At 43.9% G+C, this 16797-nt stretch overlaps 3 protein-coding genes across 3 annotated transcripts; 1 reads left to right on the top strand and 2 right to left on the bottom strand.

The window, feature by feature from the left end:
* Positions 1 to 40: 40 nt before the first annotated feature.
* On the bottom strand, positions 41 to 6257 carry dgke (diacylglycerol kinase, epsilon). Its single transcript, XM_062447966.1, has 11 exons — positions 5278 to 6257; positions 4830 to 4989; positions 4497 to 4616; positions 4122 to 4265; positions 3642 to 3799; positions 3469 to 3517; positions 3252 to 3365; positions 2714 to 2785; positions 2384 to 2511; positions 2082 to 2193; positions 41 to 1486 (listed from the first exon to the last, which is right to left on the bottom strand). The coding sequence occupies exons 1-11, from the start codon at positions 5721 to 5723 to the stop codon at positions 1265 to 1267; spliced, it is 1725 nt and encodes a 574-aa protein (XP_062303950.1). The 5' UTR covers positions 5724 to 6257; the 3' UTR covers positions 41 to 1264.
* A 548-nt stretch (positions 6258 to 6805) lies between these two features.
* c22h17orf67 (chromosome 22 C17orf67 homolog) lies at positions 6806 to 9127 on the top strand. The gene is made up of 4 exons (XM_062447972.1): positions 6806 to 6952; positions 8141 to 8232; positions 8548 to 8704; positions 8869 to 9127. The coding sequence occupies exons 1-3, from the start codon at positions 6898 to 6900 to the stop codon at positions 8662 to 8664; spliced, it is 264 nt and encodes an 87-aa protein (XP_062303956.1). The 5' UTR covers positions 6806 to 6897; the 3' UTR covers positions 8665 to 8704; positions 8869 to 9127.
* A 1240-nt stretch (positions 9128 to 10367) lies between these two features.
* On the bottom strand, positions 10368 to 13829 carry cbx8b (chromobox homolog 8b). Its single transcript, XM_062448294.1, has 5 exons — positions 13560 to 13829; positions 13411 to 13454; positions 13029 to 13094; positions 12817 to 12883; positions 10368 to 11910 (listed from the first exon to the last, which is right to left on the bottom strand). Exons 1-5 carry the CDS (start codon positions 13626 to 13628, stop codon positions 11071 to 11073), a joined length of 1086 nt encoding a protein of 361 aa, XP_062304278.1. The 5' UTR covers positions 13629 to 13829; the 3' UTR covers positions 10368 to 11070.
* Between the last annotated feature and the right edge of the window lie 2968 nt (positions 13830 to 16797).

Here is a 16797-nt window from a genome sequence, read left to right as displayed (position 1 = left end):
AAAGGCAATCCCGTCCAGATTTTGAACCCCTTGTTCCGGGTTCAGCATTCAGGGTTGTTGTAAACATGTAGGTGAGGTTTACATGTAAAACTAGCGCTTTCAAACATGACATTATCGATGTCCTCAATGCACCTTCGATACTTGACAAGATACAGTGAAGAAAATAACATTTGATTGATTAGAAAGGGAGCAGCACATCATACAAGCATTGGCATTATATGGACACTAACAGTTTGAGGGATCAGTTGGAACGTAAAACCACGACTTGGGAGGACAGATGACAATCATTTGTCACATTTTTTCTGCTACGTCAGTAGGAGTAAAAATGTCAGCACTTGGGCCACAAAATACAGTACATTGCTATAATATGGCTGACATTTTTGGTGTAGTCTTACGTAAAAAGACTGACTCCAAAAATATCATTATTTGATGCTAGACATTCAGACACATTCATCAATATGCCAATACTGTCTTTAAATAAACATACAAACAAAAACATGACATGGATGGAGTGTCATCCTTTTCTGATACATTTCTGCTCTCCTTAAAATCCCCACTGCACACTGAATAACTTAGACGCAACCTTGTGGCCAAATTAAGTGTTGCAAACAGCAGAAACAGGAATACGACCTATGTTACTAACAAACAAGTCAAGCAAAATTATTATATGTAGACTTTGAGCAATTTCTAAAAGGTCTAAAAGATAAGTGCCCAGAAATGGCAAAACACATGTGGTAAACAGGTAAGAGTATCTCATTTAAATACTCCTTTGGTAGCAGTGAAAATGCAGTTTATCCAGTGAAACGTAGTTAAAAGATAGAGTGCTTATGGAAGTGCTTTTGGAAACGGAACGCTAAAGTCAAGTAACACATGCTTAAGACATTTTCTGAATAAACCGCTTTTTCTCCAGTACAACACGTAACCATTAATTTGGTCGACAACTTTTTAGTGAAAGTGCATGAAATCTATAGGAATCGCAACAAAAGTATTTTCCAGTGACTGACATATATAAATATATATTCTACTTTATCACAGAACAGGACCAATGTCTCCCTGAGACAGAGACATTAGATGTGCCTGTGGGATCGTGCCGGACTACTGAAACTGAACTAAGTACTGTAGGTGTAACTATGGCACAAGGGGGGGGGGGGGGGGTCAGTGCAAATATACAGCAGTCCTCCTCTGAAAACATTCACTCACTCCTTCTCTCCCACCTGTGAGGGTGGAGGGCAGGGGGGGCGTGGTTCCCCAAAACCAACCAGCTTCAAGCACGAGCGGAGGCGGGCCCTGCAGGCCTGGGTGAGTCGTGGGGGGCGGGGCTCTCTGCCTCAGAGGCGCTGGATTCGTCCTCGTCGTCGTCCGTCTGCTCGGCGCTGTGGTACAGCATGAGGGCCTGCGTCTTGTGGGTGATGGTGATGGTGCAGGGGCCCTGTGCCCACGGTTCCCCGTCCACCTGCATGGGCATCCTGGAGCTCTTGAGAACCAGCTGGAGAAGAAGGGGAGTGGAGGGGAGAGGGGGAGCGAGTTGAAAGGTGGAGGAGAGGGGAGGGAGAGGGGGAGCGAGTTGAAAGGTGGAGGGGAGGGGGAGCGAGTTGAAAGGTGGAGGAGAGGGGAGGGAGAGCGAGTTGAAAGGTGGAGGGGAGGGGGAGCGAGTTGAAAGGTGGAGGAGAGGGGGAGCGAGTTGAAAGGTGGAGGAGAGGGGGAGCGAGTTGAAATGTGGAGGAGAGGGGGAGCGAGTTGAAATGTGGAGGAGAGGGGGAGCGAGTTGAAAGGTGGAGGAGAGGGGGAGCGAGTTGAAATGTGGAGGAGAGGGGGAGCGAGTTGAAATGTGGAGGAGAGGGGGAGCGAGTTGAAATGTGGAGGAGAGGGGGAGCGAGTTGAAAGGTGGAGGAGAGGGGGAGCGAGTTGAAATGTGGAGGAGAGGGGGAGCGAGTTGAAATGTGGAGGAGAGGGGAGGGGGAGCGAGTTAAAAGGTGGAGGGGAGGGGAGGGGGAGGCAAAGAAAAGGGTAGGTAAATACATGACCGACACTTTCCCAGACCAAAATGAATGAATTCTGTGTGTGTGGTTGTGTAGCCTTACCCTGACTGTGTGGGCCTGTCCTAGCCTCACAGGGTTAGCCAGCTTGACCTGGATCTGAGCACAGTGGAAGGAGCCAAACACTCCGACGACCTCCAGCAGACCGTCATCCAGCCTGACGGAGACAGGAAGAGAGAGAGTACGAGAGAGAGAGTACGAGAGAGAGAGCATGAGTTAACATGCTGTGAACAACAGATAAACCCACTTCAGGTCCAAGAAAAGCTCTATACCAATGTAGGTCATGCGCACAAATGCACTGATTGTTTGGATGATTTGTCCCAGACCCTGCGTGGTCCTGCTCTTACCGTGTAGGGGGGCAGGGATCATCCCCCATGCCCTCCCACAGCCGGCACCCCCCGCCCCAGTACCCGATGTTACACACGATGATCCCCTCCAGACTGGGCAATGCCACCCTCTCACCATCCAGCTCCAGCTGTGTGAACACACACACACACACACACACACAATCAGAGTGGATCAAGGAATTATTAAAAGGTTTGTGCAACGTTCAATGAATGTATGAGCTCACTCCAAGTGCATGACATGTGGCAAGTCATTGCAACGTTTCACTGTATTAGAGGCCGTCAAAGCACTAGATATTAGTGGCCTGAAGCTATCAACGCGTGCTACCATACCTCAATCCTCTTATCCAGGTCATGGCATTCTTGCACTAAGCAATCTTTGGTGCCATAAAGGAAATACACAGCCTGTTGAGTGAAAATCAAGAAAAGCTAGTGAGATTGTTGTAAGCTTGGGAAAGCTTTATAAGGAGGTATTCGCAAGTCCTTTGACTTTTATCCTGCAAATAAAACAATAACACGTCATCCCACATTTACGTAAGGCTTGTAACTGACATTGGACAGCAACAACAAAACAATACGAGTTTGTCCATATTCAGTTTGTCCAATACAGTTTGTCCATATTCAAACTCAACTGCAGTGTTCATGTTTGCATATGTGAATACATTTACATTTAGCAGACTCTCTTATCCAGAGCGACTTACAGTAAGTACAGGGGCATTCCCCCCGAAGCAAGTAGGGTGAAGTGCCTTGCCCAAGGACACAACGTCATTTGGCACGGCTGGGAATCGAACTGGCAACCTTCAGATTACTAGCCCGACTCCCTCACCACTCAGCCATCTGACTCCCAGACATTCAAATGAGGGCTCCCGACCTTGTTGATGATGCGGCTGGAGAAGAAAGAGGGCGTTTTCTCGCGGTGGGTGTGGAAGTTGAGCGCCATCAGTGCATCAGGCCCCACGGAGAAATAATTATTCATGGACAGAACCTGCAGAGGTTCAAAAGGCCCATAGGAAAAAGTTATATCATCGATCAATATTTGTGGCTAAAAGAATGCCAATTAAACATGTGGACATGAAATGAAATCTCACCTTGGGCTTACGAAAGTAGAGGCCTTTTGAAGCCACCTGCACTTTCCACCTGTTGGTAGACCCCAAATATGTATATTTTTACAGCCACATAACGTCAGCCGAGACACACAAGTTTATATCAATTCCCACGTGACCCTGGACGAGAGCTAAAGCTGGTGAACTTTGACCCTGACCTGTCCATCTTGACCACCTCAGCCTCCAGGATGTTTCTGAGCACCTGCTCCACAGGGATCTCCCCGGCGTAGCCCGCCCCCCAGCCCAGCGAGTTGGACAGGTCATTTCCTGTTCCTAACGGCAGGATGGTCACCCTGGGCATGAACTGGTCCTGACCCTGGTCAAACACACACACACACACACATATAAACACACACACACACACACATATAAACACACACACACATATAAACACACACACACACACACACAAACACACACACACACACACACATAAACACACACACACACACACACACATATAAACACACACACACACACACACACATATAAACACACACACATATAAACACACACACATATAAACACACAAACACAGACAGACAAAACTCACATCTCTATGCAAACTACTTAGCATTAGAGAGAGGGTGAGAGCATACCCTCTCTCACCCTCATAAGCTCGGACAGCTGGGTGTCACCTTAAGCTTCATGGAGTCGACGGCGTCCAGCACCCATCCGACGGTGCCATCCCCCCCGCACACCAGCACCCTGACACTGCCCGGGGGGAGCAGGGTGCACAGCTGCAGGGCCTTGGAGGGTGCCAGCTGGGACAGGTCAAACACCTGGCAGGTGGGGAGGAGGAGAGTAAAGGGAAGAATGAGAGGAGAGGAAGATGAAAGGAGGGGAGGTTAAGAAAAGGATGGAGGCAAAGGAAAGGAGAGTTTTACAATCTCATCTGACAATGAATGGATATGCTACCTGGGCCCTTTCTCTGACAGTTCACTTTGATTCATACACCCGCCCCAAAAAAACAACCTTTTTAGATAAAATGATATGCTTTTATGTATGGAAACCTGGACGGGGTTGAGGATGGTGCGGAACTCCCCCAGCAGGGCCTCTCCCATGTTGTTGCCGCTGCGAGTGTTAGCCAGGACTAGCACTGGGGTCCAGCTGCTCCCACAGCCTGCTGCCAACTACAAACACACGCAAATACACTCACATGAATGAACGGAATTTCTCCAGTACTCCCATACTGTCACATATTAATTTGGCTATTAGAGCACTTTGGGAGAGCTCAAGCCAATCTCACAGAGTGCTTGGTTTAATTCAATACCCCCCCCCTCCCACACACACACACCCATGTGGCTGTCATCTCTGTAACTGTAACCCTAGCGATGACCTCTGACCTTGGTGTACTCGTCGGGGTGCCGGCGACGGAGCTTGTTGACGTGGTGGAGGTAGTGAGGGGGGATGATGAGGTTCCGGAACTCTCCCAGGTCGCAGTGGTCGCCGTCCGTCAGGTTGGCCTTGCAGTCGTCGTGCACCGTGATCTGACACCACACACACCTAGCGAGGGAGAGACAGGGATGTGAACACACACATGCCCTTCAGCAGACTAGAACCAGCCAGGTACAGCTTGGGCTATGTGTAGGCTGTGTGAGACACACACACACACTCTGGTGTAACATATTTCAATGATGTAACAGACTCTTGCGCTAGAATCCCTGAGAACCCAGCAAGCAAGCCATTAAGCTAAATTAATGTGGAGATTAACATGAAAGGTCGTGATATGACGCTGGGCTTCTACTAAATAACAAAAAAAGCAAGAGATAATTAAAAGGAGAGATTTATTACCTAAAGTCGCACAGCTTCGGCTGAGTCCCGCATTGCTGTTTGCACACAACACAGTAACTGGCGAGTGGGACGTTTCCCCGGACCCAGCGGTGCTCCAGTGCACCGTCCGTTCGAGATGGGGCCATAATCTCCTTGCAGCCGTGTGTCCGGTCGGCCCGACGGAGGCAGTGCTCGTCGGTACATAGCCCACAGCAATCACAGTACGCCCCTTGCAGAATGTGTTGAGAGCATACACAGCAGTATGTAGGCTTGTTGAACAGATCGGTGTAGTGCCAACCGTGTTTGCTCTTGCGGAAGAAGTCTTTCATGTGTATTTTCCGTTTGGAGCGCTGAGCACTGCACCACAATGTAATAATCACAGGGACTATAACGGCGAGGGAGGTCCAAAACAGGAGTGTCCACTCTTCTCGCGACCCTCGCTTTCCGTCGTCCTCCTCCATCGACATTAAGGAGGCGAGTGTTTTGCAGCGAATTTGCTAGGTAACTAGTTTAAACCCGTAACTGATTATTCGAAAACCAGCTGTAAACAACAGACTCGTGTTGTGCATGTGACGCACGCAGAAGGATATCGATGCGACATTGCAAATCCCAAAGAGTAGCCTAGCAAGCTCCCAATCAGCAGTGATCTGAATGGGATCGATTTTTGTACGCCTGTTGTTAGATAATATGTGTAGCTAGCTAGACAGCTATAGTCGTGTAGCTCGCAAGCTAGCTACACTATTGATAAACGCCTGCTGATGTTCTGTTGCTACTCACCTCCCCAGCACAAGCACAAGACTAATCCACTGATTTCATCCGTGAAACGCATGCGCGCGAGGGCTTCTATATTGCTTCAAACAGCTGGCTCAAGTGAATGTTCAATACACTAGTCTGTGAAATAAACATTTAAACAGCTACTAAACGAAATAGACATGTTGGAAATGAAGTAACTGTTGTGTATTTTAATGGACCAATACACGGTAGTAAACGGAAACGGAAACAATGACGTAATTCGACATTTCACTTCTGACGATTGCTAAATCTTTTGAAGCCAAGACTGTAAAAACCGAGTGGAGTACATCACCACGTTATGGTTGCTGCCAAATAGGGATTTCTTTGTTTTTTGTGTGTTTATTTACAGTCGTGCCCTTGGAAAATGGGCACAATTTCCATTTTCAGTGCATTTCTACAAGACAATTTAGGCTAAATTAACAAATCCGTTCAAGTGTGGTCCACGACAGCGTCCAAAACACAGTGAAGCATAAACATTATTTTGGCAAATAGCAAAATCAAATTAGTGTCTGAGCCGATTTCAACATTGCGACGCCTAGTGGATAAAATGTATATTGCAACTGTCAGAACATTAAAATTACATTCATTGGGCCATTGGATGTTTTAGAGTTCATGTCATGTTAAGTGTAATATTGTGTTCATGCTGACAACATCACTCGCGTTTCGTTATTCGTAGGTATGCGTGTTTAAACTGATATTTTTCCAGGAGCTGCAGGGCACAGTGACACCTAACAGAATGTTTTCAAATGTGTCATATTGACTTAAGGTGACGTAAGAAGAAAATGTATACCGCACTCATAGGGACTTTGTCTCAGTGCAGAGGCAGCGGGCAGCAGAACCGGGGCAAAGATGAAGAAGTTTGTAGCATTTTTCCTTTGCATGGTCCTATTGACCGTCTTTACAGGTAGGATTAGGAAAAACTGTTCTGCAGTTATTTCCCTAGAATGCATCCATGTATGTGTCCTTGCACATTCAAACATTATCTGAAAGAAAAAATTGAGCAGAAACGTACAAAATGTACATGGACATTTTTGTATGCAAAGTTTTATTAACGATTTTTTGTTAAAGTCTTTACCAACTATTCGTTATGCGGTTTTGTGTTGTATTGAACAAAGATTCCGAAACTTTCCAGCATGAAAAATGTCCAGCATGATCAAAAAAATAAATCTGTAATTATGCATATTTTTCGTTTGAGTAATATGCACATTGCCTTGTATTTAATAAACAATTAATTATTTTATCACAACACAATTTTCTGAATACAATTTACTAAGTTACCTGAAAAGCTCTACAGCACTGAATTGTTGGAATTTGCATCTGGCTTATCTACCTTAAACCGATACATAAATCATTCAAACAAAACATATTTAATTCCATAGAGGACTTAAACAGGTCATCTGTGTATCGGAAGGCAAACGTGAAGGCAAGCCCCTGAAGGTTTTTTGCCACGTTGCTGTGAGAGCCTAAGGCCTCACCTCTGTTGACAGAGCCAGGTTCCTCAGACCCTCAGACGGCAGCCAGGGCCTTCTCTGGAGGTCACATGCTCCGCCGGCCTGGGCTCCCTGGGGAGAGGGAGGGATGAATGGGCACTTTGTTGCCTCCGCTCCAAAAACAGCCTCATAATGGCATTCTGAGGACTACGGAGACAGAAACGGAGCACTGTAGCTCTGAGAGGCCAGTGTGTGTGTGTGTGTGTGTGTGTGTGTGTGTGTGTGTGTGTGTGTGTGTTAGAGCGGGGGCTGAGGTTTAGGGCCTTGGTTTTGCCAGGGCAGCACTAGGGGATACACAGCTTCACATGACTAGCTAAACAAACCACAGTGACGGCCACAGCTTTTTGACACGATTTATATTCGGTTAATTAGCAGTTACATTTGCGGTCACTTGACTGTTTATAGACCTTGGTGGATTGCTATTTTCCTAAATGTGTGAGGAGGTGGGGGGTTGGTGGGCTTGATATCTAACCCAAGATATAACAGCTGACACGTGTCATAAGTTCCTCAAGTTCTTTTATACGGGGAAGCAAGCACCTCCCCATGTAGATATATGGCTCTGTTAAAATACTGTGACTGCAGTTCACCATCTCTGTTCTCAGATGCCAACCCCATCATCAAAGAGAGCTTTGCCAAGCAGCTTCTCCGCAGCAAGAGGCAGCTGAAACCCGGCCACCCTGACGAGCCAATGAGAGTAAGGTTCAGAGTTTCATGGACACGGATTGGTTTTCATGCTATTCTCTGTGTATTGAAAACAATGCCTTGCCTTTTTCTGGGCTGTTATGACATCCTCAAAAAGTGGTGCGCATGAAACGGAGTGTGCAGAAGACCTCATCGCAGAGCTGAGCTGTTGCTGTCTGAGTCATTAGTGTTTACAGTTGGTGTCGGTGCTTTCCCAGTTGGTTTTATAGACTAAAGAAGTTCTCAACCACAATATCTGTTGCCCTCTCTCTTACCTCCTCTCTCTCTCTCTGTTTCCCTCAACTTTTCTCTCTCTCTCTCTTTTCAGGAGCATCTGCTCCACATGCAGGTTCTGGACCAGAGAGCCCAGGAGACCAACCTGGAGCACTGGCTGAACCCTCACTGTTACCCCCGCTGTGACAGGAACTATGGACACCCTGTCTAACGAACATCCCTGTCCTATAGCAGCTCCACCTAGATCCCAGGTCCTCTTCTCTCTGCCTCTGTCTCTCTCTCATCTCTTTGCATGTGCAAATTCACGTGGCTTAACCATTCCCTCATCCACCCCCATACAAAGTTTCTGCATACTGTGTTTGCACAGTCACACATGGTTTTGACAAATCTTTTGACAACTGACTTCTCTTAACAGGGGAATTTCTTGCCGATGGAAGGTGTGGATGACTATTGTGACAATGGCTACAACAATGACAACTGTGCTAATGATATGAGTGTGAAGACATGAGTGGGCCAGCTGTCTCACTCTTTTCTGAAGACATATGAGTAAAAGAACATATATCTAGTCATAATTAAGCTTAATTTAGCAGTGTATTGAACATACAAACTGATGCATAGAATTCTCATGTACGTAACAGATTTATGGAACACTAATAAAGACTATATCAAAACGACGCATGTACACTGAAATGTAACAAACTGAAATGCATGTGTGCTTATTTTGCATGTATTTTGTGTGTTTTTTTTTTTACAGCTTTTGCACCACATATACGAATTTTTCAATGTACCTGTGAACATTGCAGTGAAACTTAAGTCAAGAAGATTTAGCAAACATGTCAGAAGCGGCCAGCTGTGACGTTGACCCCACTGACCAAGGTTACGTTTGCGGGCGGGTTAGGATCCTATCGTTAAAAATACAACGCCGTGGTGCCCTTCCACATGTTTCATAAATGTCTAAACGAAGACCGAAACAACCCGAAAATTAGGTGAAACGTGACTACATATTTTTCTCATCTGTAACATAATTTGTGCACGAAAATGGTTATGGGATAGACTAGACTATCAGCGGAATGGATCACAAGAGTTTTTTGTTTCTTTTTACTTTGTTGACGGGTTAACAGTTGTTTACAGGGCTGTTTCAACACATCCGACTGTGGCAACGACAAAGCGCGATGTAACCGTCTTGATCCACTGAATGACCTAAATCTGCACAATAGCCTGTGCGGAAAAAATATGTACCTTGTCCATGAAGACGTACCCGTTAAATCTAGGCCCTATATCATGTAATAAAGGCTACTTAATTTACAACATAGCCCTATTGAACAACCGATAAAAGAATGTAAAATTGAAATTAAAATGTAAGAATAATTTCGGGTTTGTGAACTATAAACTGGATTTACATTTCACTTTTCATTTTTGGAAAGTTAGCCGACGCCAAAGCTAAATTGAAAAACTATAACGACAAAAGACGCCGGCACTTTAAATAACCTAAGACAATTACAGCCGTGGCGCATTTTCTCTTCGCTAAATATTTTCTATCAAATACAGAGGCTTCCGATTTCATTTCTGCATCTTCTACATCAGCCTAATCCTTGAAATTTGAGACCGGTCAATGCTATTTCACAAATGTCGTCTTAAATTAATTGAACATGGCTTCACGGGCGCTAAGGCCTCCAGGCGTCAATTAGGGCTTATATGCTTCAATAACTAAGATTTCCATAATTCTTCGACCATCGACATCATAACAGTGAAATTACCATCATCATTGTTTTAGTCACATTTTATTTGTATCGTAGGCTGTATTGAGGCCAGTTGGAACTCGACTTTAGGTCTCCTTAAACACATGGATAAACAAGCCTAGTCATCTATCCACATCCAAGAACTGGAAACACTAAATAAACAAGCTGAAACCGGTGAATGCGCATCCATTTACTTAAAATCATATACGGACAGTTGTGATTATTCAGTTACAGAATGTCGAAAAGGCCTAAACTTATAGGAAAAGGTGATACATTCTTGGGTAAAACCAGCATGATTAACATCAGAAAGGTGCGTTTCCCTATTGCGTAGCTAGCAACACAAATTGACAACAACCATGTCATATGACCTTCTTTTGAAAAACAAATTAAAAGTGCATTATTACATTTCCAATTCATGTTAATGATCTGGCTGCATCTCAAAAGTCGTAAAATGAGTGGTCTATTCATTGCAGTAATTATTCAAATTGATGCCCTGGTGGAATTGTTTTATGTATCCTAATTTGTTAAACCCATGTATGCTTAGATTCTACCCTAAACATTTATGTTAGTTTGACAAAAATAAAAGATTATGTTTGACATTTGTTACAGTTAAACACTTAGGCTAAAGCAGACATAAGCCTAACTCTGTACAAAGGACATTGCAGCAAATTAGGCCGGCAACTCTTCTAGACACGGTATTGAATAACTTCATGGACTTTATGGAATTTAATTTGGTCATCACATTAAATATATGCCCAACTATTTCATATATACATAAATATGTACATTATATAATGTAATTTCTTTTTATACATTACATACAAATTGTTATAAATGACACTTATGCTTGTTAAGAACAGTTGGTAAAGTTTACAAAATCATCTTTTGCTTTTGAAAAACCCTTGATCGGTGCTGCTCTCTTTAATGGTCACTGTCAAAAAGTTGGTTGTCACGTCCGTGACTAAAACCTTCTCCGCGTTGCTTAAACTGGGCCTCCACGAATCGCTGTCTTGTTCACCGACGGTTCGGGCCAGAGGAGTTTTGTCGTCAAGAAAGGGCACTTCCCTGGAGGGGACCTCGCTGGGTTGGTACTGAGCCGTTTTGGACAGGTGCTTGAAGTGAGGAGGAGACAGGTAGAACTCCTTAGTCCTGCATCCTTGCAACGCTGAGCCTGTTCTGTGTGAGTGCACGCCCCTCCCTTGGCCATAGTGCTGGTGTGTGCTTCTGCTGGGGACCGAACGGATCTTGCGGGAGTAGCTCAGGTCCTCCGAGTGTCTGCGGGCTAATTTAATCGTCCGCATCTCAGAGCCCCTCTCGTCTCCCCTGGAAAGACCCAGCCTAGCCAAACTGTGGGGTGTGTAGCTCACCTCCTCCTCTCCCTTCCTCTTTTGATGGTCAAAGGTAGACGGAACAGTGGGGGCTTCCTTGAAACGAAGCTTGGGTTTAGGCCCTCTCTTCTTCGGAACGTAGACGAGGCCGTCCGGGCCGGTTCTCTGGAGAACGGGGGGCCGGTGCTCACGAACCTGTTCTGGCGGTCGAACCCGGACGCTCTCCCCCCTGTTGACAGTGCTGGGAGGGAAGATGGTGGGGACCACGGTCCTCAGTCCCTCCCGGGCCCTGGGAGTGACGACTGGCTCTGGGCTAGGGTAGGTGACACGCATCCCTCGGACAGCTTCGCTTCGGAACTCGTACGATTTGGCCTTAGCTTTAGCCTGCGCCTGACAAGGGACAGAGGGGGTCTGAAATGTAACCCTTTGAATGACCAAGACCCTAATAAAGATTCAATGTCAGTCATTCTGAAACTGGTTATGACACTGTTAGCCTGACAGCTATAATGTATTATCTAGTTATAGACATGTTTATATTTAAATAAAGGCATGATAAGGACTGCTGTGATAACAATAGATGAATGTAGCAATTAATGCCAAAACAGATATAGTCCTAATACGATTGAGGTTATTATATAGAGAACACCACTGTCAATGTAGAACTGTTTACAACAGCTGCAAGGAGAAATTCAAGAGAACTCAAGATAAACTGCAGGTCATTAAGCAATTTCACGGTTCGCCCTCCTCAAAGGGCCGGGTGCGTTCCTTAATGACAGCTCCTTAATGTAACATTTCGTTTTAAAAATCTGACAATCGCTAAATCCACTTCGTTGCAACATTAATGCGTTATTGCTTTTTATTAATATTAAGGGGTTGCCTAAATACATGACATAAATATAATTTTGAATACAAAAGGTTACTTTCGGTAGGCCTAATAGGTTACTGTTAGTATTTCTAATATAAAACATTCTTACATGTGTATTGATCATTTCCTGACATATCGTTCAGAGAAAATTAACTTCCTTTCAAAACAGCGGACATTTGACCATCAATCTCTACATTGAAAATACACACGCAGTATAGCATGCAATAAACAAACAAAACCACTGATTGACAATACTTAACCTCTGCAAACGAGTAGACCCTGTCTATTTCGTATGATCAAACACTCAAAAACAATTGTATGATTTAGTCCAGAAAGAACGGGCGAGCGTGACAGATGGGTGGGAGGCATGTTTATGAGGCATAGACCCACTTCAAAATACTAAGCATTGCATGTGGCAAGTTTAGGCCTACCTTAAGCAAGAAGGTCTTCGGTTTAGGTCCTCTCTTTTTGGGACCGAACAATTCTCTCTCTCGCTCCCTGAAATAGTAGAGGGCACAAACACGCATTTAGAGGAAGCGCACGAGAAGGTTTGAATGCATTTTGTCTTCTAACGTTACGTCGCACGCTGTTTTCCTGCATCAAGCCTGTGAATTTACAAAAAGGCCCACTGCAAGTCACTTACCTCTCCTCAAAAGCGACGAAGAGGCGGGAGTCCAAGATGTTCTCCTCCGGTTCCCAAGTGCTATACCTATGGAGACAGATACCATTAAAAAGCGCCGACTGTCAATAGGTTAAAAAGGCAAGAAGACTGCCATGCAAGCTAGCCAACGTTTCTAGCCAGCGTGCGTCTGAGTTTTCCATTTGCGAGCTGCCTGTTACCGGGCTAATACAGCTAGCAGCCCTGGCTAACCAACAACGTTAGATCAGCATGCCATGCAAGCGCTGGGACATTTATGGACGAGCCAAGCAAAGAGGCAAATCTCATATCGACAGCTAGGCAACGACAGCTTCAAATGCAACTCTACCGGCTAGCTCGTTTTGATATCATTTCGCGCTGAACTTACTTCGGTGACCAGCCCTTCCATTTCACGAGGTATTCCATTCGACCCTGCGTGCCATCAGAAATAGATAAGAGTACATTTTAGTAAGCAAGGCAACAACAGCTGTGTTGGTGCGTATTGCATGACAAAATGGACACCGGTGTTGCACATACCCGCCTAATTCGTCGTTTGATGATAGATTCGGCAGCAAATACCCTCTCTCCAACAGCAGACAGCTCCATGTTTACTTCAATCTTCCGTTAGCTCGGTGAACGTTAGCTGGAAGATATTTTTCTCCTCACTCTCGCGGAGTGAATTCCAGACAGACCATAATAATCTTGCACAGACGACGTCATCACATTTTTTTATGCGTTGCCAAGATACCGCGGTCGGTGGAACCATTTACACAACATCTATTGGTTGGGCCGTTGCTACGTGCTCTGGGTTGCTAAGCGAGAGGGAGGAGCGTCCACTTCAGAAAATTCTTGAGGGGAAAATGGTGGCTTTGGCGCGGTGGATCAATTACCCGCATATTCTGAGATCTTCAAAAACACATGTGTCGCCAAATATTAAAGCAAAACCAAAGACTATAGACGATATAAAGTGTATTTGATGAAAATATTGTATCTAATGACCTATGTGTGAAGGAAAAGTTGCGCATTAGAAATAACATCAAGACAGCATTTTACAAGGGAGAATGAATTCCAACACACATTTGGAAAAATAGATTTTCTGCTTAAAGCGACATCTGAAAATAGTACAATCCAATAAAAAAGTATACATTTACAGTAATAAAATGACAACCAAATTCATTAGGTAAAAGCTATTACAAAACCTTTTATGGGACAGATCGGTAGCCTAGCATTTTAATGGAAAACGTGTCTCATGCTTAGGCCCTATTGGTCACATCTTATTGAATTTATTTAGGACCTAACATGAGTTGTCCTGGTGTTATTTGTCCTGGCTTATTGATTTAACTGGTTAAGGGTATGCTTTTTACAGGCTACGTTGGACCTGCAAATGGAGCTGAATAGAGGTTGAGTTAGCCTATTATTAAACTGGCAATTCTTTTACCTTTTTTAGACTATTTTAGTCTGTCCGATAAACGGTGAACTTGTTACGGCAGAATACTCCACAGCAAGCAAAGAATAGGCTATCAAAACACGTAAAAAAATCTAGCCTCAAACTATATGATAAAACTGAAAAAAATCCCTACTCAACAGCAAGAAAATAATTACAAGCGTCAAAAAAATCTTTCAATGCGTTATAAAACTGCTAAAATTCACGCTTGTGCTGGTCAGACATTAAAACACGCCCGTCTCTTAAACCAAGCAAAAATGTGCAAAAAGCCAACACCAGTAGGCTATACAAATATTGCCTTGAAAAATACAGGCCTATCTATCTAACAAATCTAACTATCTAGATGTGACCTGTAGCCTAGCCTATGCAGTATGCACCGTGCTTGTTGTAGCAATAGATGGGCTACAACTTTAAATAACAAAAATTGTGGCATAGCCTATAAACAGGGCCCAATAACGAGGATAATAGTAGCCATCATTTTAATCAAGCATTAGGCTACATGCCTAGTAGGCAATCAACTCTAGTAGCCGAATAGCCTTGCATTGGTATTAAGACTGCCTTTCTGTCATTATCAAAAACAAAATTGTATTATTATTCTATAATTATTGTAAAACATTAATACAAGCCTCAATAGGCTAGATGCTATAACCTAGCCTACAATTTGATGGCCTATTTTATTCCAATCCTTCCTTTTGCGATCAGAGGATGAAAATACCAAAAAGGATCCATTTGCGAATTTCCGACGCAATATGGTTCTTTCAAAATTAAGTAGCCTATGATAGCATTTTCATGTCATTTACATCCACAAAGCTGATCAAAATTCAAAGTCGATTACATTATTTAAGAATGCAATTATAATCTTAACATTATTGCTTTATGAAGGCCTTCCCAAAACAATAGATCATGGTTAGATCCTAAGGCATAGGCTACTAGTTCAATTAGGCTATTTAAAATCTGAGGTGCATTAATAAATACCGTTTGACAAGTAGGCCTTTTGCAAGTCCCAATTCTTAGGCAACTCACACTTTCTCTATGGATTATGTGCGATTTGTAGCCTGCTGATAATGTAAACATTTTGTTGATTAGGATTACAAGGCCTAGCCTATAGAACAACGTTGTTTGCGATTCATTTGTTGAAGGCCTATCGCTAAATGAGGACGTGGATATTTAGGCTACACGGCTTATTTGCTTTATCAGCTGCAGATTCAATCGGCCTCTGCAACCCACAGATCCTAATATATAACTCCGAAAAATAGCCTATAGGCTGGACTGAGCACATACGTTTGCACATGGAGTTTGGAGTCTTAAAGGCCTATCTGTAAGACTCCCAACTATGAGAAGAATCCCTTTGCACATAAGCTATGTAATATTATTTCGATGTGATTCATGCTCATATCCATTGTAATTATTTAGGTCTCAGCCTTTTCAAATCACGTGGTACACCAGTCCGAGTTCATTTAAGGGTATTTGGCCCCAATTAGAAATAGGCCTACACTGATCTCACATGCATGATAGTCTATTGTAGAAGATGTATGAACAAGGACTTTTTTAACGACTACCTGGATCCAATCCATTCAATGTCATAATTTAACGAGAGAATGCTAGCACATCATGCGAATAGTTGCAATAATTGCAATAATGTCAATTATATAGGGCTATTGATGATAAACGAGGCGATGCCACAGAGACTAAAACAAAGGATTGTCAATACGCCAATAAATGCATTTAGCCTAATGTTTTATAGCCAAATAGGCTATCAGGCCAAATTACTGTCAGATTACCGTATAACGGAGGCTTGCAGAAAAACAACATGCAAAACAGGATTTTGATGCTTAGCCTATTATTATTTTTTATTCTTGCATAAGTCTGTGGATTTGGGTTTAACATCGTGTAGTGTATTTTCCCCAGACAAACTCGCATGTGTGCATCACTGAACAGAAGGAAGGTTTGAAGGTGTGCTTAATGCTGGTGAGAGCTATTGGTTTCGCGCAACTGCAGTGCTGCAGTGGTGCGGTCGACCTATTAAAAGATTATTGGTTAGCTGGTATCTGGGCAACAGCCAGTACCCAGTGCTCACAAGCGAAACTAACATTCTGCAAAGGAAGAGACGTCATTGACGGGTGTTAGACAAGAAAGCGTATTTCTTTATAAAGCAAATGGGCGAGTGAGCGCATGTAGCATGTTCCGTATAATGATGTAATTGAGGCTACTACATCGATAGCCTATACGCTGTTTGATAACGATTGTACCCCGCTAACCAATGTCAGCATTTGAAACCGATGGGGTAGCCTACCTATCTTTTGAATTTCAGTTAAAGCTTAATTACAGTCT

This window comes from Osmerus eperlanus, chromosome 22 (assembly GCF_963692335.1).
Source record: "Osmerus eperlanus chromosome 22, fOsmEpe2.1, whole genome shotgun sequence".
Classification (NCBI taxonomy): Eukaryota; Metazoa; Chordata; class Actinopteri; order Osmeriformes; family Osmeridae; genus Osmerus; species Osmerus eperlanus.
Note: the sequence above shows the minus strand (reverse complement) of the source record. Positions and strands in the feature narration are given on the sequence as shown.

What these genes read in the sequence shown, in the direction of transcription:
- dgke (XM_062447966.1), bottom strand. Translation starts at nt 5,723, where the DNA reads ATGTCGATGGAGGAGGACGACGGAAAGCGAGGGTCGCGAGAAGAGTGG. An exon ending in CCAGCCGCATCATCAACAAG is followed by an intron (nt 2,786 to 3,251) that starts GTCGGGAGCCCT and finishes TTCACTCAACAG; the next exon opens with GCTGTGTATTTCCTTTATGG. An exon ending in GACAGGCCCACACAGTCAGG is followed by an intron (nt 1,487 to 2,081) that starts GTAAGGCTACAC and finishes CTTCTTCTCCAG; the next exon opens with CTGGTTCTCAAGAGCTCCAG.
- c22h17orf67 (XM_062447972.1), top strand. Translation starts at nt 6,898, where the DNA reads ATGAAGAAGTTTGTAGCATTTTTCCTTTGCATGGTCCTATTGACCGTC. An exon ending in CCTATTGACCGTCTTTACAG is followed by an intron (nt 6,953 to 8,140) that starts GTAGGATTAGGA and finishes CTCTGTTCTCAG; the next exon opens with ATGCCAACCCCATCATCAAA. An exon ending in ACCCTGACGAGCCAATGAGA is followed by an intron (nt 8,233 to 8,547) that starts GTAAGGTTCAGA and finishes CTCTCTTTTCAG; the next exon opens with GAGCATCTGCTCCACATGCA.
- cbx8b (XM_062448294.1), bottom strand. Translation starts at nt 13,628, where the DNA reads ATGGAGCTGTCTGCTGTTGGAGAGAGGGTATTTGCTGCCGAATCTATC. An exon ending in TCAAACGACGAATTAGGCGG is followed by an intron (nt 13,455 to 13,559) that starts GTATGTGCAACA and finishes GATGGCACGCAG; the next exon opens with GGTCGAATGGAATACCTCGT. An exon ending in TGGAAGGGCTGGTCACCGAA is followed by an intron (nt 13,095 to 13,410) that starts GTAAGTTCAGCG and finishes CTGTCTCCATAG; the next exon opens with GTATAGCACTTGGGAACCGG.